The sequence below is a fragment of the Gracilinanus agilis genome, chromosome 3, assembly GCF_016433145.1.
Source record: "Gracilinanus agilis isolate LMUSP501 chromosome 3, AgileGrace, whole genome shotgun sequence".
Taxonomy (NCBI): domain Eukaryota; kingdom Metazoa; phylum Chordata; class Mammalia; order Didelphimorphia; family Didelphidae; genus Gracilinanus; species Gracilinanus agilis.
This window is the reverse complement of record NC_058132.1, coordinates 40,147,577-40,174,663: the sequence shown is the minus strand read 5'-3', so window position 1 is coordinate 40,174,663 and position 27,087 is coordinate 40,147,577. Positions and strand designations below refer to the sequence as shown.

The following is a 27,087-nucleotide window of genomic DNA, read 5'->3' as shown; positions in this document are numbered from 1 at the left end:
TCTCTCTCTCTCTCTCTCTCTCTCTCTCTCTCTCTCTCTCTCTCTCTCCACACACACACACACACACACACACACGCATATATTTTTCTCCTTTCTTCCTTATTGAGGTAGTCATTTCATTTGTATATCTGAGATCCAGAGCTTTATAGCTTGGTCTCAATAATGGTTAGAACAAGATAAACCTACGTAGGCTTGAATTCAGAAGTGAAATCTGACTGTGAAGAGAAAGGAAGCATTCTTGACTTTGTCTACTTAGTGTAAGAGAGCCATCTTTCTCTGCTTACCTTTTCCTAGATCACATGATCTTGATGTCTTTCTGTATCCTTTGTAGCCTTTTTGTATCATATATTTGTGTACACATCAGTTACTTAAGTTGGATTGTAAATTTGTTGATGACAAAAACTGGTTTTTCATCTCTGTATCCTTAACACCTAGTGCAGTGCTTTACTCAGAGTAATTCCTTAAGTTTATTGAATGAAATAGTTAAAACAAATCCTCTAGATGGTTGGGGGAAGACAACACTAACTCCCTGTAGTAGACCAGTGAACTGAACCAACCATTCTGGAAAGTAATGTGGGATTATATAACAGAAATGGCCAAAATGCCCATATCCTTTGATTAGAGATCCCACTGCTGATTATATATTCTAGGGAGATCAGTGATTAAAAAAAAAGTGTCCCATTTATGCAAAAATGTTTGGAGCAGCCCTTTTTGTGGGAACCAAGAGGAGGAAATGGCTAAACAGATCGTGATTCCTAAATGCAATTAAACATTGCTGCCTTGTAAGAAGTGATGACTGAGAAATGCAGAGAAGCATGGGACTATATAGAGACTGATGCAGGGTGATGTCAGCAGCACCCCAGAACAGTGACTACAGTCATGAAGAACCACAAAACACGACATGGGATCCTTTGAGGCAATGATCACCTCAGCTGGCTAAAAAGAAGAGAAATCAAAGGACAAGCTCTCTCTGCTTTATAGAGGTGCCAGAGAAGCTCCTCTTGCTCTGGTATGGGTCTCTATCCAGATCACTCCCCTTTTGCTGGCTTTGCTGTACTGTTAGAGGACTCAGAGTCTGGGGGTGGAGGAGTGCTGCAGGGCTCATGTTCTCTGCTGGGGTCTGTCTCTGTTGCCCTGACCAGATGTCTTTGGTGACCCCCTAGGAGAGCTGTGTGGCTGCTTTGGCCAGGGTGGAACGCACGGATTTCCTGTCCCCAATGAACATTGGAGAAGTGGCTCATGTCAGTGCTGAGATTACTTACACTTCAAAGCACTCAGTGGAAGTCCAGGTCACCGTAGCTGCGGAAAACATCATCACAGGTAAGTTGCAGGGTCTCTTGGTCTGTGGCAGAGCCGTAGTAGCCGCTTTCTGTGTGGGTTTGGTGGGAAAGGACTGCTAGGAGCGCCCTGGGATGAGGAAGGCAGGCTTTTCTTTCTCATTACTGTCAGTTTCTGATCTCATTTGCTCTTTCTTTGCACCGTCGAGGTGTTAGGTTTGTGCAGAGAATTGTGAAACCCAAAATTCTCTCCCTTGGAGGTGGCCTATTCTCGGCCTTGTCGGTTGCTATTCTGGGGAGCAGTAAATCAGACCTGGATTGGAGTTCACTGGGAGGAACCTTTGACTCAGGCTTGATCTGAATACTCTCTTCCTTGGCAGTAGTAACCATGGTAACACAGTTTCATCTTCCCACGTGGCAACTGCAGAAGGATGTGGTGATGGCTCTTACACATATAGACATTTCTTTTTATAGCTGGGTTTTCAGTGATAAAAGCGCGTCTCATCCTTTGTCCACAGTTTCTTCCTGCAGCTACTTCTCTTCCCCCTCGTCTCCAGACAAAGCAACGATAGAGATTCTGATCGGCTTCTAGTTTAAAACACTCGCCGACTATCTCATTATCGCCAGGATGTTTATTAAATGTCTTCGCTGCATGTTGCTAGGCTAGTTGCAATAGGAACAAGTTTCAGCTTCTCCCTCCCAAATAAGTGTTTGTAAGAACTCTTAGAAAACCAAACATTGGCTCAGTTCTGCACTGCGTTTCTTGGTGTCTGGGAGGCTTGAAGCACTCTGTTGGTTTCCACACAGCCAGGGATCATGACAGGGTCTAGTTAACCGAGCCGGGTTACCCTGAATAATTTAGATCCGCCAGGGCAGTGGGAGGCTGCAGGCCCAAGAAGGCAGAGAAGCTCACTCAGGGTGGATGTGTGACTTCCAGGTTTTCAACAGCAAAAGAGTGTTTCATCAGGGGAAGAAGGCTGGCAGTTGCGGTCAGGCTGGCTCCTTTTATAGCCTCTGCTCTTCTGCCCTTACTTGGCAAGAGGTCGAGGATATGCCTGACTCTGTGAGGTTCACCCTGTCCTCTAGCAAACCATGACTATTATATGTCCATTATGCCATGCTGTCTTTCTAGGACCAAAGTTACACCATTTCATTATTCCCAGTTGAAATGCTTCTGTCAGAACAAATTTTTGTTTGGGTAATTGAGGGAAGTTTGGGGGAGATAGCAAGAATACTTAGCTCTAGCCAAATAAGACCCTTTTTCTTTTCTTTTCTTTTCCTTTCCTTTCCATTCCTTTCTTTTCTTTTCTTTTCTTTTCTTTTCCTTCCCTTCCCTTTCCTTCCCTTCCCTTCCCTNGTTGGTGATACCTCTCAGCTATTTTTCCTGCCACCCAAGGCTATGCTTACCATTGTGACACAAGATGCTGTCCAGATCTTTTGCCCCTGGAGATAAAAAGGAAAAATGGAGCAAAGTTTAGAAGACCAAACAATGAGCTATGGGGCATTAGAAGCAGGATGTGAGATACATGAGGCACAGAGTCTATGTTAGCTCCTTTGATTTTACTCTGAGTATATATATCTGCTGTAAGAAATAGAGGAGACTATTGTTTCTTCCTCTTGGCCTCATCTCTCTTGGTAGTTCTCTACTCCTCCATCCTTCCTCTACCTCTCAAATCAAGCAGAGACCAATGCTGTCCAGAGATGCTCAGCAGAAAACTCTGACCTGACCCCAATAAAAAGCTAATTCTTTCAAACATTTCATTCTGTCTGAACTCTGCATCACCCCCTGACATTTCCTTTTTTTTCCCCTTAACTTCTGTGTATTGGCTCCTAGGTGGAAGAGTGGTAAGGGTGGGCCATGGGGGTCAAGTGACTTGCCCAGGGTCACGCAGCTGGGGAAGTGTCTGAGGCCGGCTTTGAACCTAGGACCTCCCATCTCTAGGCCTGACTCTCAATCCACTGAGCTACCCAGCTGCCCCCTAAGACCCTTTTTCTAAAGGCAAATTTATTTTTAGAGTGCATGTTAAGGGTATGAAGAGAATAGATTTAGATATACTTAATTTTTTAAGGAAGGAAACAAGATGGAAAGAGGTAGAAAATACTTGAACCCAATTATAAACTTTAAAAAATGACCAGCTATATGGATGAGTGCAGTAGCAGCTCATGTTTTAAATAAGAAAACCAGCTCACATTTCTGTAGCCCTTTAGACATTTTGCTTGAGCTGTTAGGCAGGTGCACTCATTATCTCTGTTTTATAGATGAGTAGAGTGGGCCTCGGGGCACTTAGTGACTCTCCCTGTGGTCGCCTGTCCTAACAGGCCCAGCGCTCTTTCTGCTTTCTATCTGGTGGTCTCCAGCAGCCAATTAGCATTGTCATGACAGCTCCAGATTGTTTGAGTCCGTGGGACGGAAGGATGCCGAGGTCACAAGAATGGATGTTTTAGGAGGTGCATGAGCCGTAGGCCTTAAAGAGAGCTTGTTATGGATTGAGAAACTGCTCTTTCCTGTGGTCTCTGCTCAGGACATAGGGTCTTTAGGATGTCATTCTCCTCCTTGTGCTGAATCTATGATTATTGGACAGCAGAATTAGTCTGACTTCATATTGTGCCTCCCTCCTTCAGCCTGCTCTGCCAGAGAGGCCCAATCAGGCATTTGTACCTTGGCTTTCCTAGGCCACTTTCTGTCTTCAGAAATACCACACAGATTTTATCAAAATACCCTTTGATTGCTGAAGTTGTTCCTGAGTATCTGCTCTAATTTTCAGAGAAGACATCTCAGCCCTCCAGTAGCTATTTTTTCTACCAATTGATGGACTAAGACTTAGTCTGTTAGTTGAGGGCCTTTCATTATTCTTTAGACCTAGGGCAGTTTCGGTTTTGGCTCCATCTGCTTCCCCCGCCAACATTCCCTTTTTCTTGCATAACTAAGTTGAGGTGAACTTGACAGTGGGATGAAAAAGGTGGGCTTTTACCACCTCAGGAGCTACTGTCCTGGATTCCAAGAGCTTTTAATCCTCCTCCCTTTGTAACCCCCTTCCTAGATTCCCATTTTCCTGCTCCTGGACTGCTGAGCATCCCTTGAAAAAAATCATGAAGTTGAATTGATTTCTCCTTCTATAAATTTATGGTACAGAATCTCATTTGGTCCCTTTATGCTGTCCTTATCAACTCCCTGTGTTATTCCCCATAAGCCTTTTTTCTTCCTCTCCCCTTGCCTGGGGATATCTAATGAATGGAACCTTGAACTTAAGGCAGCAAAGTTTGGGTCCTGAAGTATGAGATGTTGCCCCAGACAGTCCTTTAACCTCCCTGAGCCTCAGTGTCCTCATCTGTAAAGTTCGAATTTTAATGCCCAAAGTATCTACTTCATGGGGTTGTTGGAATCAAAGGAGAGAATGTGTATTGAGCACTTTGTAAGCCACAAAGCCCTGTGCAGATGTCAGCTTTTTATGCTGGGCTGCATGGGAGAAGAAGCATCCACTGTGAGCCTCATCAGCCCTCCTTCCTTCACTCCTCCATACTTCTCAGCTTTACCGTCTACTTCCTTTTCTTCTCTGTGGGTGACAGAAGAAGGGATCTTTCCGTGCCTTCCTAAGGCTAATCTCCTTCCCTGCACCTTGATTCCATTCCCTTCACTTTCTCCTTCAGCCATGATCCCTCTCTTGAGGATGCCTTCCAGATCTCCTCTGCTGTTGCCTGCCAGCATGCTTTGAGCACCCTGGTTCTAAAAATAGCTTCTTTTAGCCCCTCGGACCCCAGCCTCTTACTGAGCTCGCTTCCCACTTTCTTTCACTGATTAAATTCTTGAAAAAGTTTCCCACTCCCACTGCTCTTACTCTTTTTCTTCCTGCTCTTTGTGTAAAGCCCTGAAGTTTGGCTTCTCCCATGACCACCCTTGCTAAGCTTTTCTCTCCTTCTCCCTGTCTTTCCTCTTCCATCTCCTCACCTCCGTCCCCATCATTACAAAAGCAGATTCTGTTTGGCCTCTCTGCCACTTGTGCCATGGTTGACTCACCCCAGCTACTGGGTGCTTTCTCGTCCCCTTGCATTAGTGACCTACTGGCTCTTGGTTTTTAAGTGCTCCTTCCTCATTGCCTTCTTTCCTCATTCAAGGGACTGTTCCCTAAGCGTGTACTTGGCCCTCTTCCCTTCCTTTGCTCTCTGCCTTGGCAGTCTTACTTATTCCATGTCTTTATTTATTTGTTACCCTTATACCTATCCCTCTGTCTCATGCATCTCTTCTGAGCTCTAGGCATCTCCAGCTGCCTATAGGACATAGCCAATGAGATGTCCCGTTGCCACTCCAAATGACCCAGATTGGACTCATTAGCTTTTCCCCAAGTCTGTTCCTATTTCTGACTTCATTATTTCTATCTTTAGCACCATCATTAATTTGGTTTATCATGTTTGTAACCATTGACTCTTCCCTGCTTTTTAAAGGAAATGTTTTATTGATGGCCTTTTAAAAATATCCCTGTCGCTCCCCAAAGAAGCCTCCCTGTAACAAGGTATGGGTGAGCCAGGTGATAAATCAGCGTATTGGCCCTGTGGGACACGTGTGCTCCATTCTGCAGCCCGGACCGGACGCCTGCTTCTCTGTTGAGAGAGGGGTAGCATCACTGCTCCCAGGCCCCTGTGGGGCACTGCCTTGGTCAGAATTCCAATGTTTTTCCAGTAAAATTTTTGTGGTTGTCATGATGGTGGTTTTCCCGATTTTGCATTGGTTCAGGTTGCCCTGAACACTTCATATTCCTTCCTTCTGACGGCACAATAATATTCTGTCCTATTCCTATGTGATAGTGCATTCGGCTACTCTCTGAGTACCAGTCCTTTGCTACCACAATACGTGTTGCCATAAATATTTTTTATATGTAGGACTTCCCGTGTGTCACTTCGGATAAATGCCCTCTCCTGCCTTGCTCTCCATCACCCACTCACTCAACCCACTGCCAAATCTTGTCATTTCTTTCTCCATGACGTCTCTTCCAAAGGACCCCTTCTTTCTCTTCATGCAGCCGACACCCCACTTCATCTCTCGTCACCTCTCACCTGGTCTAGTGCGGTAGCCTTTTGGCCCGTCTCCTCACCTCTAGCCTCTGACCTCTCCAGTCCCACTCCATCTGGCTGCTAGAGTGATTTTTTTCCCCTCAGGTTTAGGTCTGGCCATACTCTTCTGCCCCATAAGCTCACCGTTAGCTCTAGGATCAAATAGAAACCCCTTTGTTTGGCATTTAAAGCTTCTCATGACTAGACAGACTCCCCTCTGGGCACTCTCAATCCAGTCAAATTGCCTCTTGCTTCTCGCAGATGATGCTCCGTCTCTCCTCCCTCTCCCCCTCCACCCTGGCCCCCTCTAAGAATCAGCTCACGTGCCGCCCCTTCCAGTCCCTCCAGCTGGTTTTGCCTTCCCCCTCTGAGGCCACCTCCTACGAAATCTGTGTTTATCTTCTGTGCACATAGGTTTTCTCTCCTGTTACAGTGAGAACTTCTTGAGGGAAGGCTTGGTTGTTTGCTTCTTCCTCATATCCCCAAAGCTCAGCCTAGTGAGTACTTGCTGGTCGATTGTTGGGTCAGAGTGTATGCATTGCTTATTGCCTTTTTGGGTATAATTCGGGATTGTTTTCCAGAATCGTTGATCTAGGTCACAACTCTACCAGGAGGGCACGAGAGTGCTTGTTCTCCCCAGCCTGCCTGACCTTTGCAGTTTTCTTTTGTCATGTTTACTACAATGATGAATGGGTCCTGGAAGCGCCTCAGAGTCGTTGCTCTTATTAGTGGTGACTTGGGGACTAAGTACAGGCCTATTAGGGGCTCCACCTTCTTCTTGTATCAGATCAGCTCCCAAAGATTCCTCCTGTAGACACTCCTTGTATCTCGTATATCTTCCTCAGGGCTGAGCAAGCCCAGGGCTTTGCAGGCCAGCTCATACCAGGATACATTTATTACATGTCTGCCATGTGGTGGCAGGCACTTTGGGGGCTTCAGAAATATTTGTTGAAAGAATGGATGAACGACTCTGCAGGCAGGGACTGCAGATGCCCATATTCAGGATTCCTGTTTCCAATGAAGGACTATGATCGGGATCTTTTCATTTCTATTAAACCCAGCCTAGAGCCCCATTCACTTATGGTGATATTTTAGATCACTTTTGGCTGAAGTTGTTTCCTAAGAATATAACTTTGTAGTCATCAACTAATGCAAGAGCTTTCAATCTTAGAAATGTGGAAGACTTGTAGGATGGATCTTCCCGGCACCCCTACAGTACTGGCAGGTTACCCCATTGATTAAGTGACTCTAGACTCTGATGTTCTCTGCTCTCCGCTTACTGGGTCCAAGCCCCAAACGAATAATTTCATTGCACTTTGTGGGGATGGAAGAGCCCCTTCTCACTTTGATGTTTGGCAGAATTTAAGTTGAGCTGGAGATTCCCAATAGGCTCACTGGACTGTATCCTAAGGTGCCATCAGGACAAATGCATTCAAAGGGCTCCAGGTTTTATAAACATCAGAGAACCAACGGCCTTTTACCCCTGGGCCTCAGGATAGATAGCAAGGAGGGTAGGTCTGCCCGCCTGCCAGCAGGCAGGAAGGAAACCCAAGCGAGGTCCTTTGGGATGAGAGAAGAGTATAGAACTATGCTAATCAACCTCCCTGGGATTAGGGGTCTCCCAGGACTGCTTTAGAAGCTAACCCTTGGGGGAGCAGGCTGTCTGCCCTGTTTGCAAGGAACTATTCATCAGGGCATCCACAGAAGAAAGAGCATTTGTCCCTAGGGCCTTGTTGCTGTTCTCTGATTTGCCCTGGTCTGCTGAGGTCAGCATAGGACAAGCAGAGCTGTGAACCAGGGCTGGAAGGTGACTCCTGGGCGGCCAGTCAGTACTGCTAGAGACCTCAGAAATGAGCTGCTCCCATTCCAGTGTAAACTGGGACGGGGCAACAATGAAGAGCATCTCACTGTTTCTCAGGATGATTCTAGGAGTGATATTACAGAAATTCAAAATGATTATGACTAAGGATAGTAATGCCATTCTCCATAGCATTTGTAATTATTTTCCATAGTCACGATTCTCGGGGCACCAGTTGTTCATTTTATTGGCATGATGAATTCCTGATAAGGAAAACCTTTTCATCATGTCTCTACAGTTTAGTCTTGGAGAGCTGAGAGACATGCCTGTGGCCCTGAGGTTAAGTGACCTCCCCAGGACCACAGGAATAGACGTACGTGATCTCACGGCCAGCTCTCTCACGTCTCTCTTTGTTATTCCTTTGTCTCCATCATGCCTGGTCTCTTTCCAGAGTTGGTCTTGACTACAGCATTGCGGCTTCCCTTTGATGTGTCATCTTTGCCACCTAGGATGGAAGGACTGGCCATACTAGACTCTCACTGCTTTGTTTGTCACATAGTAAGCGTTTAAAATATCTATAAGATTTCTTTTTACTATTTTAATAATTTTAATTTAATAATTTTCTTGTTCTGAACCTAACAAACACCAAATAACTTTTCCTTAAAAAAAAAAAAAAGCACAAGCAAGCTTTGTACAATAGGCTCCTGTCATTTCATGTTCAATCCTGGCCTGCTCTATAGTGTACATTCTCTTTCTCCCACCTTCTTACCCTCCTACCCCACAGAGAAAGAAAAAAAACAACCCCCCTGTTATAATTTGTAGAGTCAAAGAAAATTCCTATATTGGCCACCTGCGAAAAAAGGCCTCAGTCTCCTCCCTGAGTCTATCAATTCTCTGTCATGAGATTAGTAGTTACCATAATTTGTTCATCCATTCCCCAAACCCACTTAGTTTCCAATTCTTGACCACAATAAAAAGAGCTGCTATAAGTATTTTTGCATGTATGTAACGTGTTAGGTATATGTGTGTGTATATATACATATATTTTCCTCTATTTAAAAAGTCTGTTTAGGGTATAGACTTAATCATGGCATCACTGGGTCAAAAATCATGCCCAGATTTTTATGGGAATGGAGATGTTCCAAAATATTTTCCAAAACAGAGAGACCAATTCTCATTTTTACCAACCATTCATCATTATGCCATTTTTCCTGCAGTCTCTCCAGCAATTGTCATTTTCCTTTTCTATCCTCTTTGTCAACTGGATGGTTGTGAATTAGAACCCAGAGTAACATTATTGTACATTTCTTTAAATATTAGTGACTTGGAGAATTTTTTTCCTGTCTGTGGAGAGCATGGGTTTCTTTCTCTGAAAATTGCTCATTCATTCCTTTGGCCATTTATTTATTGGGCAATGACTCTTGGTCTTATATATTTGAATCAGTTCATTATATATCTTGGAAATGAGGCTTTTTTCATAGAAATTTACTGCAAAGGTTTTTTTTTCCCCTTAGTTAATTATTTCCCTTCTAATTTTAATTGCATTAATTTTGTATAAAAACTTGTCACTTTTATGTAATCAAACTTGTTCATTTTCCCTTCTTTTAATATACAGAGTGTATCTCATACCTACATTGTATACTCCATCACTTGGGTCTGTGATATGCACCTATCCCAGGTACATACACTAGGCTTGGAGCCTGGAGGGGCCAGGCCTCTCCCCTCAGCTCTTACATTTACTACTTGATTCAGTTTTCTTTTCCACACTAGACCCCAAAAACATTGCTAAATTTCTGCTTCTTTATCTTTAAATGAGTAAAATGGCATTTACCTCACAGAGATATTAGAAGGCCCAGAGGGTCAGTTTACCTTGACCAGTCTTACAAGGCCTCATCTACTGTTCTAGCCAATAGTGATCTCTTCTAGGGAAGTCCATTGAATTTGGCTAATATCTATTGCCCGAGCCATAGAATTTAGCACATGATGATAAATTGTTTTGTATTATTCTTTTATTGTTTCTTGTGTATATATCATGTTAGTTTAAAAAAAATGAATTCTTCAAGAGCAGATATTGTATCTCAAGCCCTTAAAAAATTTGAAGCAGTGATTTTTTTTGGGGGGGAAATGCAACATCTTTACATGTACACTGCTATAAATTTAAAACAAAGCAGTGAAACATTGTCATAGCCCTGAGCCCCTACCAATGACTCTTTGTGTGAACATACCAAGGTAGTTCATAAAATCAGAGCAAAAGACATTTAATTAAAATAAAATGCGAGATAAATAGCATGGTACTTCCCAAACACTCTGTCAACTTAGCAGAGGAGGAAAGGAGTCACATAACACTCTCATATGGTGTTAGAATTTAGTGTCTGTAATAGTTTCTGCAAATACATTTTCCTTTCAATCTTGGTGGTATCTTACCCTTTTATATCTCTTCCATTGCATGTACCATAGGGCTGGGCCCAGGTGGAATAGGTGCTCATAATATTCTTATTAATTAACTAATTTTCATTTGACTGGAATGACTTTAAAATTAAAGTTCTGACCCAATTACAGAAGCAGGGCAAATGTCTTTGCACATTTTCTTTGAAATGGTTTCCTTTCCTTCTGTTTCCTTTGAAGGTACATGTTCTTTGTGTAAAGTTTATGAAAATAATGTAAAAGGAAGACCCTTGGCTCATGGGTCTCCAGTTAGTGGAGTCCTGGCTTTATAAGCCATGCCTTTTTTCCAATCAGAAATCTTCATTACAAAACTGTTGAGCATGTTCACCCCGAGACAGCCACAGAACTCTCAACTATTGAGAATTTTAATTTGTCTATTAAGAATGTCAAAATATTTAACTAATGTGGAAGTGATTGGGAGACAATAGCTATGATAGTTTTAAGATTTTAAACAGGATCTTTTCAGAATTACAATTTTACATCTTTAGATGCTTTCCTTTAATTATTATGCTTTATTTACATCATTTGGTGCATTTGATTGACTTTGGCTTAGAAGAGGTCCATTCCCAGTCGTCACGGGAACCAGCTTGTCAAAAGTGTGTTAGCTGAGTCGAATAGTAAAGCTTTATTCCCCAAAGCAGGTTGTCAGATTTACTCCCAAGTCAAAATGCAGTGGAAATATTTTTCCTTATTATTAGTCTATGTAGTTGTTCTCAAACAGCGAGGACACTTTCTCAAAATCACACAGTTGGGTTCAAGTCGAGTGGCTGATGGGCCGGAACACTGGAACTGGGCTGTAGGTCCCAGAGGAGCTCGGGCTGCTCGCCTTCCTCGGGGCCTCTTCTTAATTGTGCAGCTGGGACCCAGCCTGCTGCCCAGGGCTCTGTTTAGTCCAAGCAATACGCACGAAAAGGCCTGTGAGCAGCTCGGTGGAGTGGGCTGGAGGTGGGTCCTAGAAGCCTAGAAACCCCTGTGGCCTGGGCACCAGAGGACCTGGGATTCTGTCCCTTTCCTTGATTATTCTTAGTGCCTTACCTGTTGTGCTGGATACTGGACCTTCCAGTTTCCCGTTACCTAAAGCAGCCTCACCAACACTTCCCCCGGTCTGCCCGCCCCCTCGGATTCTGCTGTCTCAGGAGATCCTGAGGGGATGCCCGTGGCCTAGGGGTGACTCTGCTTGGGCTAGTGGGCCCACGGCTGCTTGTAGAGAGAGCCCGAAGTCACAGAGAGCCGTCTTTCCCTCAGCACCAGCCGTCCTCTGCCCCTTGGCATGTCGCACCCTGTAGGAGTTGTACACTGTGTGACGCATCGCTCAGAGGCGGGCAGCTCCCATCTTCCCATCTCTCTGCTCTCTCCAAGACGTCTGATAATAGAATTGGGGCCTGCAGGAACCTGCCTGCAAATCCAAGTCTTCAGCATGATGTTGCTGATGTTGAGGAAGTTCCTGGGGTGGAGGGAAGGGAACTTTGATGATATTGGTTCTAAATGTCTATAATTTTGTGGGTAATTGCTTTGGTGCACCAGTGCCTTTTTCCTGCTTTGTAAAATGGTGCTCTTCCTCAGAGTCTGTCCTGGCCAGGGAGGAAGCTCATCTGAATGGCCTAGTGAGCTTTTCTAGCTTGCGAGCAGGCATGCCAGTCTGTCTTGTCTGTCTGTCTGTGCAGAGGCTGCTCACACACAGTAGCCATTCCCCAGAATTCACCTCCTGGCTCTTTCCTCTGTCTCTTTACAAGTGTCTGGGGTGGGTTTGGATCTGTGATATCAGATCCCATTGAGCTCCCCGTAAGCAACTTCTTTCCCTCCTTCCAGCTTCATCTGTTCATTCTTAGTCAAAGCATGCTTCAGATATTTCCCCCCTGGTTGCCCATGCTTCCACAGCGGTGAAACAGAGAACACGATTGAACGGGGCAGGCTGTCAGGTACGAGGAGACAATCAGGGACGGCCCAGGGTCCTGTCAGAGGTGGGAATGGGTGGGCTCTTCTGAGAGCCGGCTTTGGGGAACAAAGCTTTTCCCTTCCACGCGGCTCTCGAGCCGCTGTGCGGCCATGCCTGTTTTACAAGCGAATATTTCCTGAATAGTATGTGTCATGTGGCCGTCTGCCTCTTCTGTCTCTGAGTCTGACGGCTGATGGATGGTTTCCCTTTTGGCAGCGTTTAGTCTTGGGGGGAGGCGGGAAAAGAGAGGGAGAGGAAATCTGGTGGGAGGCCTCCCGCGTGTCTGCCTTGTTCGTTCTTCAGCCAGGAAGCTAGAGTGAGAAATGGAGCGCTGGCTTCCTCTGTTTGGGGAGCCGCGCGTGCATCTGCGGGCCCCCGGCTCCCACGGGCCCCCCGCTTCCACAGACCCCCGGCTTCCACGGGTCCCTCGGCTTCCACGGGCCCCCAGCTCCCACGGGCCCCCCGCTTCCACAGACCCCCAGCTTCCCCCGGGCCCCCCGCTTCCATGGGCCCCCCGCTTCCACGGGCCCTGATTCCGCTTCCTCCTCCCAAGCACAGGGCCGAGCTTGCCCTGGGCAGAGGCACAAAGGAGAGGGGGCGGGGCAGGGCCTTCCTGGGCAGGGCAGTGATGGGCCGCTCTTCAGACCTGGCCATTCGCACACGTCCTTGTTTAAAGTGGCGCCTTGCTCTCGTAGCCGTTTCCGAGCCTGGCCCGGGCACTCACGGGTCCCGCTTGGGTGGCCCGGGCGCTCGCGCCCTCAGTATCTGAGGGGCCGTCAGCAGAGCGCCCTCGCCGTGTGACCCTGGGCAGGTCACTTCACCACCGTTTGCCTCAGTTTCCTCCGCTGTAAAATGGGGCGGATAAAGGCCCCTGCTTGGCAGCGTTGTGGTGCGGATGAGATTGGGCGGGTAAAGCGGGGGCTCCCGGGGGCTCCCTCACTAATCCGTCTTCCTCTTCCCAAGGTGTGAAGAAGGTGACCAACAAGGCGACGCTCTGGTACGTGCCCCTCTCGCTGTCGAATGTGGACAGAGTGGTCGAGGTGCCTCCTCTGGTGGTAAGAAGCTGCGTGGCGTGGGGGCATGGCCAAGGCCTGAAGCACGAGCTTTCCCCGGCCGGGGCCACCAGTTGGGCCCTGCTGGCCTCCTGCGGGGCGGCTTCCACGAGCCACGGGGAAGGGGGGGAGCGAGGCGGCCCCCGGGGTGTCCCCAGTGGGGGGATGGCTCACGGGCCGGGCTGGGCGCTCTGTCTGCTGCAGGCGGGCCCTGGGGGAGGGAGAGTCTCCCATAAACTGGCCTTAAGAGGCTGCCTCCACTCCTCACCAGAGACCAGGCCTCTGGGTGGCACGGGGCAAGGATCCGGTCCTAGACTTGGAGTCAGGAAGACCTGAGTTCAAATCCTGCCTCAGACACTTACTAGCTGGGTGACCCTGAGCAAGTCACTTCATCTCCATTTGCCTTCTGCCTCAGTTTCCTCACTTTAGGGAGGGGGTTGATAATAGCATCCCTCTGAGTTGTTTAGAGGGACAGACAAGACAATGTAGGTAATGTAGGTAAATGCTTTGTGTTTGATGGAAGCTTATGAATGAATTATGTGAAATTATAATGAAATCCTTGATGAAAGCTAGTTGTTATATAGATGATCAGAATTTATATCGGGAATGAAATTGCAGGTGCTGCTATTGTAGCTTCTATTAGCACTGTTTTAAAACTGTTTTACTGTTAATACTAAAGTCCTGGCTTGTGGAGTCGAGGGCCTGGATTCGGCCTCCGTTTCCTCCTCTCGGGGCCCTGCTGGCCCCCCACTGCTCGCCTCTGCGCTCTTCTGCCTGGCTGATGAGACCCCGAGTGCCCCCGAGGGCCTGCTGCTGGGAGCCCGGGGCATGGGAGCCATGACCCCAACCTGGCTGCCCCAAGCCGGACTCGGGGCCCCAAAAGGGAAGAGCTGGGTGGGGAGGGAGGAGCCAGTCTGTGAGCAGCACAGCACTCCTGAGTCCTGGTCGCCTTCCTTGGGAGCTCAGGCTCTCTCTCAGAGGGTCTCCCGGGCCCAGGCAGCCAGCCCCCACGTGGCTCTGTGGAGCTGCCGCTCTTCTTCGTCTTCTTCGTGTAGGCCTAGCAATGAAGGGGATGTTAAAGCGGAAGAGGGCCGAGGAGGTGTTTGAGAAACGAAGGGAGCCGCTAGCTAGCTCCGCGGATCGAGCGTGGGGCCTGAAATCGGGGGGCGGGGGCCCCGGTCTGCTCGTCTGGGCCAGTCTTTGAACCCCAAGTGTTTGGCCCTCGCTGCCGCTCTGTCCTAGAACAGCCGTGAGGCCAGAAGGGGAGGGTTTGAACAGGTTTTTAGAATGTCACGTGCACGACGATGATTGCGATTTCACCCCCTCACTTGAAAGAGACGGCATGAGAGTCTCTTGACCGGAGGAAGAAGCTCAGGGTTCAAGGGTTGCCTCTGAGAATGACTGACCCGGGAGCTCCGGAGAGACTTAAGCTTTCGGGGTCCCAGGACAGCGACGTGGGCAGCATGGGGGGATTCTGCGGTCCCTGAGGAGAGACTGAGGCCGGACCAGAGATGTTTGGGGAACAGCCTCTTCTCGCCTCTCATCGTGCGGCCTACAAGAAACAGCCTTATGGAGCTGCCTCTTGTTCTCCGTGATTTCCCGTGTGAGCCGCAGGGGCCCTTCAGGAACATCTCACCGTCCCTGCCGTGAGGCCCAGGACGTAGGGGGCCTCCTCAGGCCCCCCAGTGAGGCCCCCGGGGAGAGGCGGGACCCAAGCCCGGAGGGATGCTCGTCCTCACAGATGGAGGAGAAGAGGAGGGGATGGGGCGGGCCGGCCCACGGATGCCAGGCTTCCACCCTCCCCTCCCCGCCTTCTTCCAGGAATTAGCCCGCCTCCTCCCGCTCTACCCAGGAGCCAACGGGAGCCCTTTGACTTGTGTTGTTTAGTCGGGCTGGACAGGACCTCAAAGTCCACGTTGCCCGGTGTAGAGGGGCCCATTTCAGACCCTCCCTCTGCCTCCCGGCGGGGAAGGCTCCAGGAGACGACTCGGGTCCGGGAGCTTCTGCTTTTGCTACTATCGATCACCCGCCTCGGTGAAGTCTTGGGGAGCACCTGCAGGTGCCCTCGAAATGGCCTTTAGCAGGGACGGATCCCCGCGTCTTCCACGTCCACGGCACAGGGCTGCAGGTGTCTCACATCTGAAGAAAGATCTCGTTCCTTTAGAGACACATTTCTCTCCCTCTCCCCGTAGATGGACAGAGCTTGGCATGTCGCCTGGCATTCAGCATGTTGGCTGGTACCCGGACCCTAGTGTAAAGCCTCAGGAGAGCGAGGCCTAGGCCAGCAGGGACGGAGATCACTGCTCTCTCCCTGGGACTTGCCTGGCTCCCTAGCTCCTTGGATGGGAACCAGAATGGCCCCACCCCATGGGAGTGGGCAGTGTAGACTCACAGGGAGAGTCATAAAACAGTTATTAGACCCCCACCGTGTGCCAGGCACTGTGCTAAGGGCTTGGATTGCCAAGAAAGACAAAAAGCATTTGGTCCTTGGCCTTAAGGAGCTCCCGGGGCAGGGCCCGGGGAGGTGGCGTGTGAAACACTCACAGCTAAGCTGCAGACAGGCTAAACCGGAGCTGGTCAGCACAGGAAGGCCTTGAGTGAAAAGGAAGGGGGATCGGCAAAGGCTTCCTGGAGATGGCGGATGGTAGCGGGGCAGCCAGGAAGATGCCCGGAGGTGGGCGATGGAGCCTCTGCTGGGAGGCCAGTGTCACGGGGTATGTGGGTGGAGGAAGACTGGCAAGTTTGTGAAGGACTTTGAATATCCCTCAGAGGATGCTCTGTCTGATCATTTAGAAAAGAAGCACTTTGGGTTCTTACAAAATGTTCCGAATGTAAATTTGAGGGGAGAGTAATGGCCGTCTCAGATAGCCTCGTTGAACTCCTTTCTACCTCAGCTTTATTTAGTCTGTCCATAACTGGAGTTAATGTGGCTCGGCTGCTCACTAGTCAAAATATTTGTTCTTTCAGTTTGATCTATAATTTTCTTTCTCAAGCCCTTACCTTCTCTCTTAGGATCAGTTATAAGACAGAATTGCAGCTAGGGCTAGGCCATTGGGCTTTGTGACTTACCCAGGGTCACCCAGCTGAGAAGTATCTGAGGTCAGATTTGAACCCAGGACCTCCCATCTCTAGGCCTGGCTCTCCATCCACTGTGCCACCCAGCTGCCCTGATCTATAATTTCCAAAACGCTTTACTTTACACACCGTAGGCCTTCTCTGACCTGGGATATAAAAACCAGCTCAAGGAACTAGCCATATTTAGCCTGGAAAAGACTTAGGTGTGGGAGTTTGGGTCAAGGGACATGGCAGCTGCGTCCCCACATGCAGGAGAGTCTTGTGGATGACGTTTTGGACGTGCGGTCTTGGCCCCAGAAGTGGGCCCGGAGCAATGAGGCTGCTAGGAAAAGCTTTCTTTTTTATTCGTGTAGCCCACTCACACGTATTAGATTTCCACATAAGTTTTCTGAAGGAATCGGATCAAATGTGTCTCCCTCCCGGAGCTGGCAGGTGATTGGGTCTGGGATAGGCCCCGTCACACAAAACATCTCCGTCTAAAACCCAGACCCCAGACACGAAGCCCATAAACGTGTGAGAAATGGGGTGCCGTCATCTGCATTCTGACTGCCGTGGGAGAGTGGAGAGCCGGCGTCCGGCTGGCTAGAAGGGCTTCTCCCGTGCCTTGGACTGGATGACTCCCGTGGTTTTCTCTCCCATTCTGGGATTTGGAGCGAGGAATCCCGCGAAGCAGCCTTCCAGGAATGCTGTGGCCCATTGGATAGGCTTGGACTCGGTCGGAGTCGGGCGACCCTGCCTCCCCTGCGTCCTTTCTTAGCCTTTTGGTGAGCCTTCTGAGCCTCGGCTGGCTCCTCTGTGAAACGGAGATGATTCTAGAGCCTCGATCGGTGGAGGACGAAGTGTTTGGCAAACCTGAGAGCCCTGCGTGGCTATCGGTGGTTGTTTCTGGGGGTGCTCAACAAAACAGATTTTTGCTCATCCCTTCCTAGGGAAGTTAGCTTCTTTCTTCTCTTGAACAAACATTTCTAGGGAAGCTTGAAGTTTTCTTGGATGGACACAGGACAAATTTTGCTCTCACGAGGTAACCTTCTGCTTGTGGAACATGATGGAACCATTGGCGGAGGAAAAGGTTTCTTCGTCCTTTGTAAGTTAAAGCACCCACACTGGTGGCTTTTCTCCTCTCAAGCCCCTCAGCTTTGCTCACTCTTCTCCAGCCTGGGATAATGATAATGAACCACAAAATGGTGCTCAGTTACTGGTGAAAACAACCACCAACAACCAAAAACAAAAGGCGAAGAGTGGGCCATTGGCAGGAAAATGGAGCTTGCAGGCTTTTGAGTGAAAGTCTAACAAAGCCCCCCCGGAATGCCTCCTCCTGTGGTAGAAGGTGGTGACGGGGGCAGAGATGGAGAGTGCAAGGTTGGGGCTGCGCACTCCGGCTGCCATCCCCGCAGTCAGCGCAATCCCGGTTTATGGAGGGGTTACGAGGGACAGCTGCAACCCAGGGGAGAGGAAGGAGAGGGCCCAGGGGGGCAGAGGGCTGGCTGGAGGGGGAGCGTGGAGATGAAGGCCAGCAAAGGATCTAAGGATCTAAGGCTGTGGGCAGACACACCGATGGAGCTTTTGACTAGGTCACAGAATGGTCAGCCACGTAGAGCAGTGCTGGAAATGCCTTCACAGACTTCCAGAATGGGATGCCTTCTTCTCTCCCTTCCTTTATTCATAACCTTTTTTTTTTGTGACCTGAAAATTTTCATTTAATTAATTAATTTAGAATGGTTTTCCACGATCCCATGATTCGTGTTCTTTCTCTCCCCTCCTCCCACCCTGCTCCCATAGCCAACAAACCATTCCACTGGGTTTTACATGTATTCACACTTTTATTTTAGCCCCAGTAACAACACTTAAGATTGGAGGGCGAGGCCAGGCCACTGGGCTTAAGTGGAAGTGACTGAGATCAGATTTGAACCCAGGTCCTTGGACTCCTGGCCTGGCCCTCTTTCCTCTGCGCCGCCTCGCTGCCCCTCAGGCTCTTTTGTAAGGACTTGCACTATAAGGGCTGCAGTTTTTCTGTGATGCTGACGGTCTCTTCCGTGTGTAAGTAAGCGTCTGCCCGTAATCTCCTAAACTGGGAAGGTTTCCTTGAAGCGCGGCAGCTTCGGAAGATTCCTTTCAAATGAAAACAACTAAGCAAAGAAAATGGTGTTTCTGGAAGGCCCAGGAGAGCAGGTGGGGCCGTGGAAGGGCAGTCGGAAGGCCAAGGAGAGGGAAGGAAGGGCCCCCCAGGATGTGGCAGAGAGGGGGGGCTCCTCGGGGGCGGCCGGCTCAGGCTGACCTGCGCGTCTTGTGCTTTCCCTCAGTACGCCCGGAAGGAACAGGAAGAGGAAGGCCGAAAGAGATACGAAGCCCAGAAGCTGGAGCGCATGGAAACCAACGGGAAGAACTCGAGTGCCATCCAGCCTGTTCTCAACCCAGGTAACTCATTGCTAATTTACTTAGTAAATAGTAAATGATTAAGTGAATTGTCCCAGATGAGGCCTTTGTGTCGCTTCGGCCCTTCACAGAAGAGGTCTGAGCGGCCTGTTTTGTGGGCCGGGGAGCCCCGCTTGGCAGCGTGCCATCTGCACCCCGTGAAGCCTCTAATGGCGCCCGGCGGAGACTCCCCAGCGCCGCAGTAAAGAGCTTTGGCTTCCCACGCCGCCGCCGGGCCCCAGAGGAGCCGGTGCTCAGGCGGCACAGCAGGGCATTCTGGGGATTTTGCTAGACGGTGGAACCCAGCCATGGGCCCAGCTCTCCCAGAGTTCACAGTTAAATAAGGCAGAAACCTTAGAAGAAAAACCGTTTGTCAGGATTCCCTTATGAGAAAATGACCGCATATTCCCTTTTCATTAAGGGGTCCTTTCCCTTTCTCGCTCCTCCTTCCCTCTTCTTCTCTTACCGCTTTTCTTGCCCCCAGTGACAAATGAGCCAACCCTTTTCTGTTGTGTCTCCTCTGGAAATCCCTTCTGTTGGGGACATAGTAAGGCCTAATGTGCCCTCAGTGGTCCCGTGTCACCCGTTCCCCAGATTTCTTCTAAGTATTTCATTTCTCTCCTTGAATGCAGGAGTGGCCTTGGAAAGCAAACTGCGTGTCCCCAAGTCCACGTGTAAAGAGTGGATTGATTAAGGGGGATTGTTCACTTTCCAGAAGGGGCCTCTTCATTTTATGAAAGGAGATACCCTAAGTTTCTTTTAAACAGGAAACTCTCTGATAATGATTGCTTACATAATCATTGGCTTTTAAGGAATAAGCTGTTTTTTTTAAAACCCTTATTATGTATTGGTTCCAAGGCAAAATAGTGGTAAGGGCTAGGCAGTGGGGATTAAATGACTTGCCCAGGGTCACACAGCTAGAAAATGTCTGAGGACAAATTTGAACCCAGGACTTCCCATCTCTAGGCGTGATTTTCAATCTACTGAACCACCCAGCTCCTACAATCCCTATACCCTGGGGACAGTCTTATTATTATTTTTTTAAAGCAAGATTAGCTAAATGGAATTAGATACCATGTGCTGTATTGACCGTTTGTAAGGTATCTGATCTCTCAAGTGGCCCAAGCAGTTCTCTAAGACTAAGTTTCAGACTAGGCACTGGAGGAGGGATTCCTTATTGGGAGTTCTCTCTAGCAATCAAGTCATAGGTCCGGATCTTTACATTCATAAGTAGGTTATTAATTCATATCAGACATACAAATGTAGACTTAGTCATATGGCGAATAATGATAGTAGAAAACATGTTGCAGAGCACATTCCGAGAATCATGAGATTTGATAGGACTTGCTGTTTAGTATTCTGGAGAGCCAAATTTGTTCCTGGCATCAATCTGCTTGCATTCTTTTATATTTTTATTATACTTTTCCATACTCTTAAGAAAAATATTTATAGTAATCTCAACTCTAGTATTTTCTCAATGATGCCTGTTTGTAAATATGGTGCAAGAGATTTTTTAAAATTCACAAGCATTTATTTTCTCTCCTCTTTCCTCTATTAAAAAACCAAACCCCCTTGTAAACAAATATGCATAGATCATCCAAACAAATTATCACATAAACGTCCAAAAATGTATGCATGGAATTTCTGAAAAGAATCTATATTGTCATGCTCTCTCTACTTCGGCACTCAGAAGGTGGCAATTTGTTTCCTGAGACATTTAAATGGATTTCCCGTTATAATTCTTACCTTTCAGTGATATAGTAGAAATCCATCTTCCATGGTTTCACTTTTAGATATTTTTCTTAAGGAGATCATATTTTGCCTTTGTTTTGTCTCTTTTGTTTGCTATCATCTACTACAGTGATGGGCAAACTATGGCCCAAGGGCCAGATGCGGCCCCCTGAAATGTTCTATTTAACATTATTCCTAATCTGATGAATACAATGAGTAGGACATAATACAATGAGACTTCAAAAGAGTTGCCTTAGAAACAGACCGACAGAGGAGCATTTCCTTTCCTTTGGCCCCTCTTTAAAAAGTTTGCCCATCACTGCTCTACTACCAAAGTTGCTGACTTTCTTTCCCAAGAAGGATGAGGTTGGAGAGGAATCAACGTGCAGACAGGTTATTTACCCGTAACTGCCATTCTAGAGACATAGTCTGAAGGGCCTCCGTCTGATTGGCCTTAACCAGAAACCTTTGTTTCTTGGCATAGGTTGAGTGAGTTGAATGTGATGATGGAAAACTCTGGCTTGACCTAGGTGGGAGGGAATGAGAGACCAGGGAGAATGCATGTCCTCTGAGAGTATGCAAACATATCTTTAAAAGACTATTTAAATACTTAGAGAATCTTTAAGGTAAATTAAAAAACATTTTGGAGTCTATTGATGATACCTGACATTCTTAATAAAAGTGATTCTCTTTTGGGGGATGATGAAGATATAGAAAGCATTAAATGAAAAAAAGAAGCATTAAATGCTTTTTAAAAATCCATGCAGGGAGCAGCTGAGTGGCTCAGTGGAATGAAAGCTAGGCTCAGAGACTGGAGGTCCTAGGTTCAAATCTGGCCTCAGACACTTCCTAACTGTGTGACCCTGGGGGAGTCACTTAACCCCCATTGCCTAGCCCTTACTGCTCTTCTGCCTTGGAACCAACACAAAGTATTGATTCTTAGTTGAAAGGTGAGGGTTTTTTTAAAAATTAAAAAAAAAAATCCTTGCAGCATGTTTTGCTGGAATATATATTATATACAAGTTCTCACCAGAAGGGATATAAAGAGAAATATCACCTTTACGCTTTGAGATCTCCCAGTATAGAAGGGGGCAATGAGACCTCTCTGTGTCTGCTTGAGGAATCTGCAGCTTCATCGCTGCACATTCCTTCCTCCAGGGATACAGATTACAATCTGTTTGCAGCCTTAGCATAAAATCTTTAGGAGCCACTGTAATATCCAAAAGAATTCTTCAGCCCGTGAGCCTCGGTGACCAAGCGCTCCCAACTTAGAGTCCCCCTCCAGGCTGCCCCCCAAGACTTTCCAGCCTGGCGAGGGCAAGGCCTGCTGGAGGCAACACTTCCTGGGGGCCTTGGCTGGAGAGGAGCTCGGGTCACCTCCATGCTACAGAGACTCTGTATGAGACCTATTTAGGGACGTATCTTCTGCCCGGAGGATGGAAGTACAAAAGAGAATGCGATACTAGTTTAAATTTACAAAATATTTAATTTAAAAAAATGTTTACGTATTTTTATTTATTTTAAAAATATGTTTTCCATGTTCGCATGATTCATTTTCTTTCCCTCCCTTTTCCCTCCCCCCTCCCAGAGCTGACAAGCAATTTCACTGGATTGTAGGAATGTTATCACTTGATAACTAGTTCCATATTACTCTGCTCTACTGTACCTGCCCTGAAAATCCCTTCAGATCTGGAGGAGGGGCTCAGACTCCACTATTCAGTATCATCACCTCCAGTGTGTCACCCGGGACAGACTAGACTGCAGGCCTGATTTCTTCTCTGTACCCTCTCAGGGAAGGGGGAAAGTACAATTACTTTGAGAATTTGTGACCTCTACTCAATCCATGCGGTGGTCTGATTAAATGTTTATCTTGAGTATTTCTGGGCTCTATTCTGTCTCCGAGTAATAGGGGAGGACCCCCTGGGCACCACAAAAGGATGAAAGATGAATTGATCATAGGGACTTTTGATATTAAAATGTGTTTGACAAAATGGTAGCGTGTGGATTGTTCCCTCCAGAGTTGAAACCTGCCTCTGCCACTTCTGGGAAGGCGGTACCCTCTAGTAATTTGGTTGTTAGAGAAGATTTCAGGGCCTTTAGTTGTCCAGGACCACACAGAACCAAATAAGCTTAGTACCTGGCCTATTTTCTAACCAGCTCTAAGGAAAAAAATGGGATTAACCTCACTAGCCCATTGTTAGGGCTTAACCTTGCCCGCCTAGTTCTTTTTGAAATCCTTCCTAATCTCATTTCCGCCCTTTTGTTTGGCCTTGGCTTTTCCTTTCCCCCCTAGTAAAGCATATTTTTATTTTAAAATTTTTATTTTATTTTCCTGTTTGAATTCTCTCTTTCATCCCTCCATATTTCTCTCCCCGCCCCCACCCCACCCCATTGAGAAAACAAGAGTAATAAATGATTAAAAACATATAGCAGAACAAATTGTTGAATTGGCTGTGCTTGCCTTGCCTTTTCTTCAGTGTGATTGCCTCCCATGTGCTGAAGACCTGTTCTAGGGCCCTCTTTGGGCATTTCCAGACTCCCTTATGTTGGGGCCGGAGCTTTTCTCATTACCCAGCTTTATTCTCATTCTTCTCCTGGCTCAGTTTCAAGTTCTCTGTTTTATTTTAGGAGCTGTCACTCCAGAGCTTAGACACCACTCAGGAGAAGAACTGATTATTACTCAGGCAGCAGTGGAAAGAGGACAGAGGACCTAGGACCCAGGTTCTGATCCATCCTCCGAAGCTTAGCACCTGTGCGCCCTTAGGCACGGTAGCTTTAAAGCGAAGGAGATGATGTCTGAGATCCCTTTGACCTCCACTTCTATCACTCTGTGACTCAATCTACTGCTCTTGGCTCTCTTCAGAAACAGAAAACATCAAACATGATTCTCCCCTGCCCCTTTCCAGCTTTCATGCAGGCAGTGAGGTTAGGGACCAGTGAGTATGGAAGGGGGCCGGCTTTCTCCTCTGGGACAGTGCCAATGGCTCTACATTTCTTCCCTTTAAAATTTGGGAAGCTCTGAATAGAACAGCTAATTAACTAAAAGAGAAGAAACAGAATTGGCCAGTGTTTGCCGTGGTACTACCTCTAATGGCCAGGGCATAGCATTTCACATTGCCTTCCTTTCCACTAAATGGTTCCCCGTGAAACAAGGCTTTGCAGCTCGGAAACCTCTGCTGAGTGTTTTTCGTAATCCATTGTCCCATTAAATAGGTTCACAAACTATCTTTTTGTCAAGATGTTGCTCTCTTGGTTGATAAAGCCCTTGTTAGAGGGGGCCCGAGCTGTAGGTTTGGAGTACGTGGCATTGCTGAGTGAGGTTCTTCGAGGGTTGTTTGAACGGAGCACAAAGCTGATGGAAGCATTGTTGGTTTCATGGATTTTCTGTTTTCCACCCGCCTGCTTCACAGATAGGCAGACTAAAGGTAAGCGTCCTCTCGGAGCGGTGTCGATGTTGTCGTGTGGATGGTGTGTGTGTGTGTGTGTGTGTGTGTGTGTGTGGGAGAGCCATGGGCTGGCCTTCTTTGGCGGGCCTTTCCCAGCACCCCCGAAGGCTTCAGTGTCAGGGGAGAGCCTGGTGTTCTGGTGTAGGAACTCCAAGCCAAGTGTGCCAGGATTTGTTGGGGGGACCCAGGAATGCTTAGGCTGTCCAATGGTAAGTTTCTGCTGTTGAGTGAAGCTGGAGCAGGAGGCAGAGGAAGGAGAGGGGGGGGACTTGGAGCCGGACGTAGCCCTGACAAGAGCCCTCTGCTGGCCCCTCGCTGGCTGTTGGGGAAGAGGTTCCTGTAGACCTGTGCTCGGTGTCTTGGTGGCAGCGGCCTTTGAGAACATTTTGGTGCCCATTGATGCCTCCCACGCAGGAGCTCTCAGTCCTGAGCCTTCGAGGACCCGAGCTCAGGCGCCGGCCTTGTGGGAGCCCTGAACGCCCCAGTGTGGGCTCGTTCCTTCAGACTCGCTGTGCTTCTGTCCCTGAGCGTCAGCATCCCGCTGTGGCAGGAGCACAGATACCGGGGGCTTCTGTTTGAATCTGCTGATGATGTCAAAATACTTTCATACAAGCCCTTGTTTCTGGCACACTCTAAAGCTGGAAATTCTGGTTAAATCTCAATGAAGGAAAATGCCAACTAGGTGACAGCTACAAGGCAGGGAAGGCCATTAGGCCGAGGTTAGAGGTGGAAACTACATTGGGACCACTCGCCAGCCTTCTGGGCTGATGGAGAAAAACAAAGTGGTTCATTTAGAATGATGAGACCTGTTTACCAAGTGCAGCCTGGACCTGAGCTCTGCTTGGCCTGTTGGGAGAATCCCTGCTTCAGGATTCTCAAGGCACCATGGAGAGAGCAGGTGGTCTCTGATCTTTTTGTCCTTTCCTCCTCAGGCACCCATGGGTGCTCCATTACACATAGGTAGCACCTCTCACCTTGCTTAGAGTTTTAATCCTAAATACCCTTTATTGCTTGGAAGTTTGAAAATAAGTGGATTCCCTGAAGTTTTAGAATCAATAGGTAAGGGGGTGGCTAGCTGGCTCAGTGAACTGAGAGCCAGGCCTGGAGTCAGTAGGACCTGGGTTCAAATGTGGTCTCAGGTACTCCCTAGCCGTGTGACCCTGGGCAAGCCACTTAACCCCAATATCTCAGCAATAACCCCCTTGTTCGTCTTCTGCCTTAGAACTGATACTTAGTAAGGTGTAAGGGTTCAAAAGGTAAGAAGGTAAGGGTTAAAAAAAAGAATAAATAGGGGAAGTCCCTTTCCCCTCTGGTCCATATGGTGCATTTATTCTGCTGAAGGAGTTTTGCCCTTTTGCCCTCTGGAAGTTCCTGCCAGGGCCACGTGGCCCGAAGCCTTGTGGTTACTCCAGATTTCTTAGTGTCCCCGTTATTCACAGGCTGAATCAGAACCTTCTCGTGCAGGACCCCGCCCCAACAGAGCTGCAGCCCCGCTTTAGAGTCAAATGTGTTTCAGTATGCATTGGAAAAAAACTGTGTTTGGAGGTTGTCTCGGTGGTGAGTTCCACAGTCCCCAGGAGGTCACAGCATCCCAAGGCCTGGCTGACTCGCTTCCGTGTGAGCTGGGCTCCCGATGGCGGGGCTGCTGGCATCCGAATGCTTGCAGGATATCCTCAGCGCCACGTAGAGCCTCCAGGCATTGGCCCGGCTCCTGGAAAGTTCAGTGTCCTGGACTGGCTTGTACGGAACAGAGATGACCCGGTGGAAGGAGAAGGCTTCCTCCGTGGGAACTGTGGTGCGCACACCGGCCAGCCAAGAAGTCAGGGCCGAGGAGAGTGACCCCATCTCTTAGCAGCCCGCGCCCCTCTGTAGGGAAGGAGCAGCTCGGCTCCGTGAAAAGCCCACCCCTGGCCCACAGTCGGCTGCTGCTTGATGCCCTCCTGGTTCTCTGTGTTCCACTGCCCGCCGCCTCATTCCTTCCTCAGATACCCCCGAACCTGTCTGGGAGCACCCCTGATCTCGATTTCATTTTTTCCTTGCAGAGCCCTATACCATCGGCTACAGCCAGTCCAGTTTGATCCATCTTCTGGGACCGTCCGATTGTACTCTACAAGGCTTTGTGCATGGAGGTACGGAAATGGCGGCCGCTGCCGTTTTTCCATTCTGTTGTTTCTTGGTAATATCCCTCAGGAAACCGTACTGCGGTGTGACCCAATTTAGGCTCTTGTGTTTAATGAAGTATAAATTTAAACTTTAAGAGGTTGCATAATAAATGACTTGAAATGCCGATGGTTCCTGGTTCTGAAAACTGGGAATGAAAGTCAGGAGGGTGAAAGCATCGCCATGTACACTTAAATGCCCTTTATGGATCCTACTGCACGCACATTCTTGTTCCTGTGAACTGGGGACCAGGTTTCGAAATCTGAAAGTGGGATGGCCCCTTGAGCCAGGTGACGCGGTCAGCGCCCCGGCCAGGACCGAGCAGGCAGCGGGCAGAGCACTGAGCAGGAGGCAGGCCAACAGGGTTCTAGAAGCTGTGTGGTGGTGAGCAGGGAGCTCATTGGCCTAATTGGAGCCAGGTTTTCCCTGGCCTCGGGGCGTCTCTCCTCTCTCCGTTGGTACCGTACAGAACCGGTGCCTCTCCTCACCGGAGTCCCCCCAGGTGCCAGCCTGAGTAGGGCCATTGCTGAGGGCAGCGTGAGAGAGCGCAGCCCCTTGGTGCTGACTTGCCGCAGAAATGGGCTCTTGAGGCTTTGGGAGTGCATGTCCCGAGGAGGCTTATCCCTCTCGGTGGCTGTGTTTCTCCTATTTCCGTGGAAACTTCCACACGAGAGTAAGGCTCTTCTCGCACCTCGTACTTGACAGCTTC

General features: G+C 48.3%; 1 protein-coding gene across 1 annotated transcript in view; it reads left to right on the top strand.

Moving 5' to 3' along the window:
• Positions 1-27,087, top strand: part of ACOT7 (acyl-CoA thioesterase 7) — a 128,940-nt gene that overhangs the window by 30,042 nt on the left and 71,811 nt on the right. Inside the window, exons 3-6 of the mRNA XM_044668660.1 lie at positions 1,164-1,320; positions 13,466-13,557; positions 18,930-19,044; positions 26,261-26,347. Of these exons, the coding sequence (XP_044524595.1) occupies positions 1,164-1,320; positions 13,466-13,557; positions 18,930-19,044; positions 26,261-26,347 (451 nt within the window). The remainder of the gene's footprint in view (positions 1-1,163; positions 1,321-13,465; positions 13,558-18,929; positions 19,045-26,260; positions 26,348-27,087) is intronic.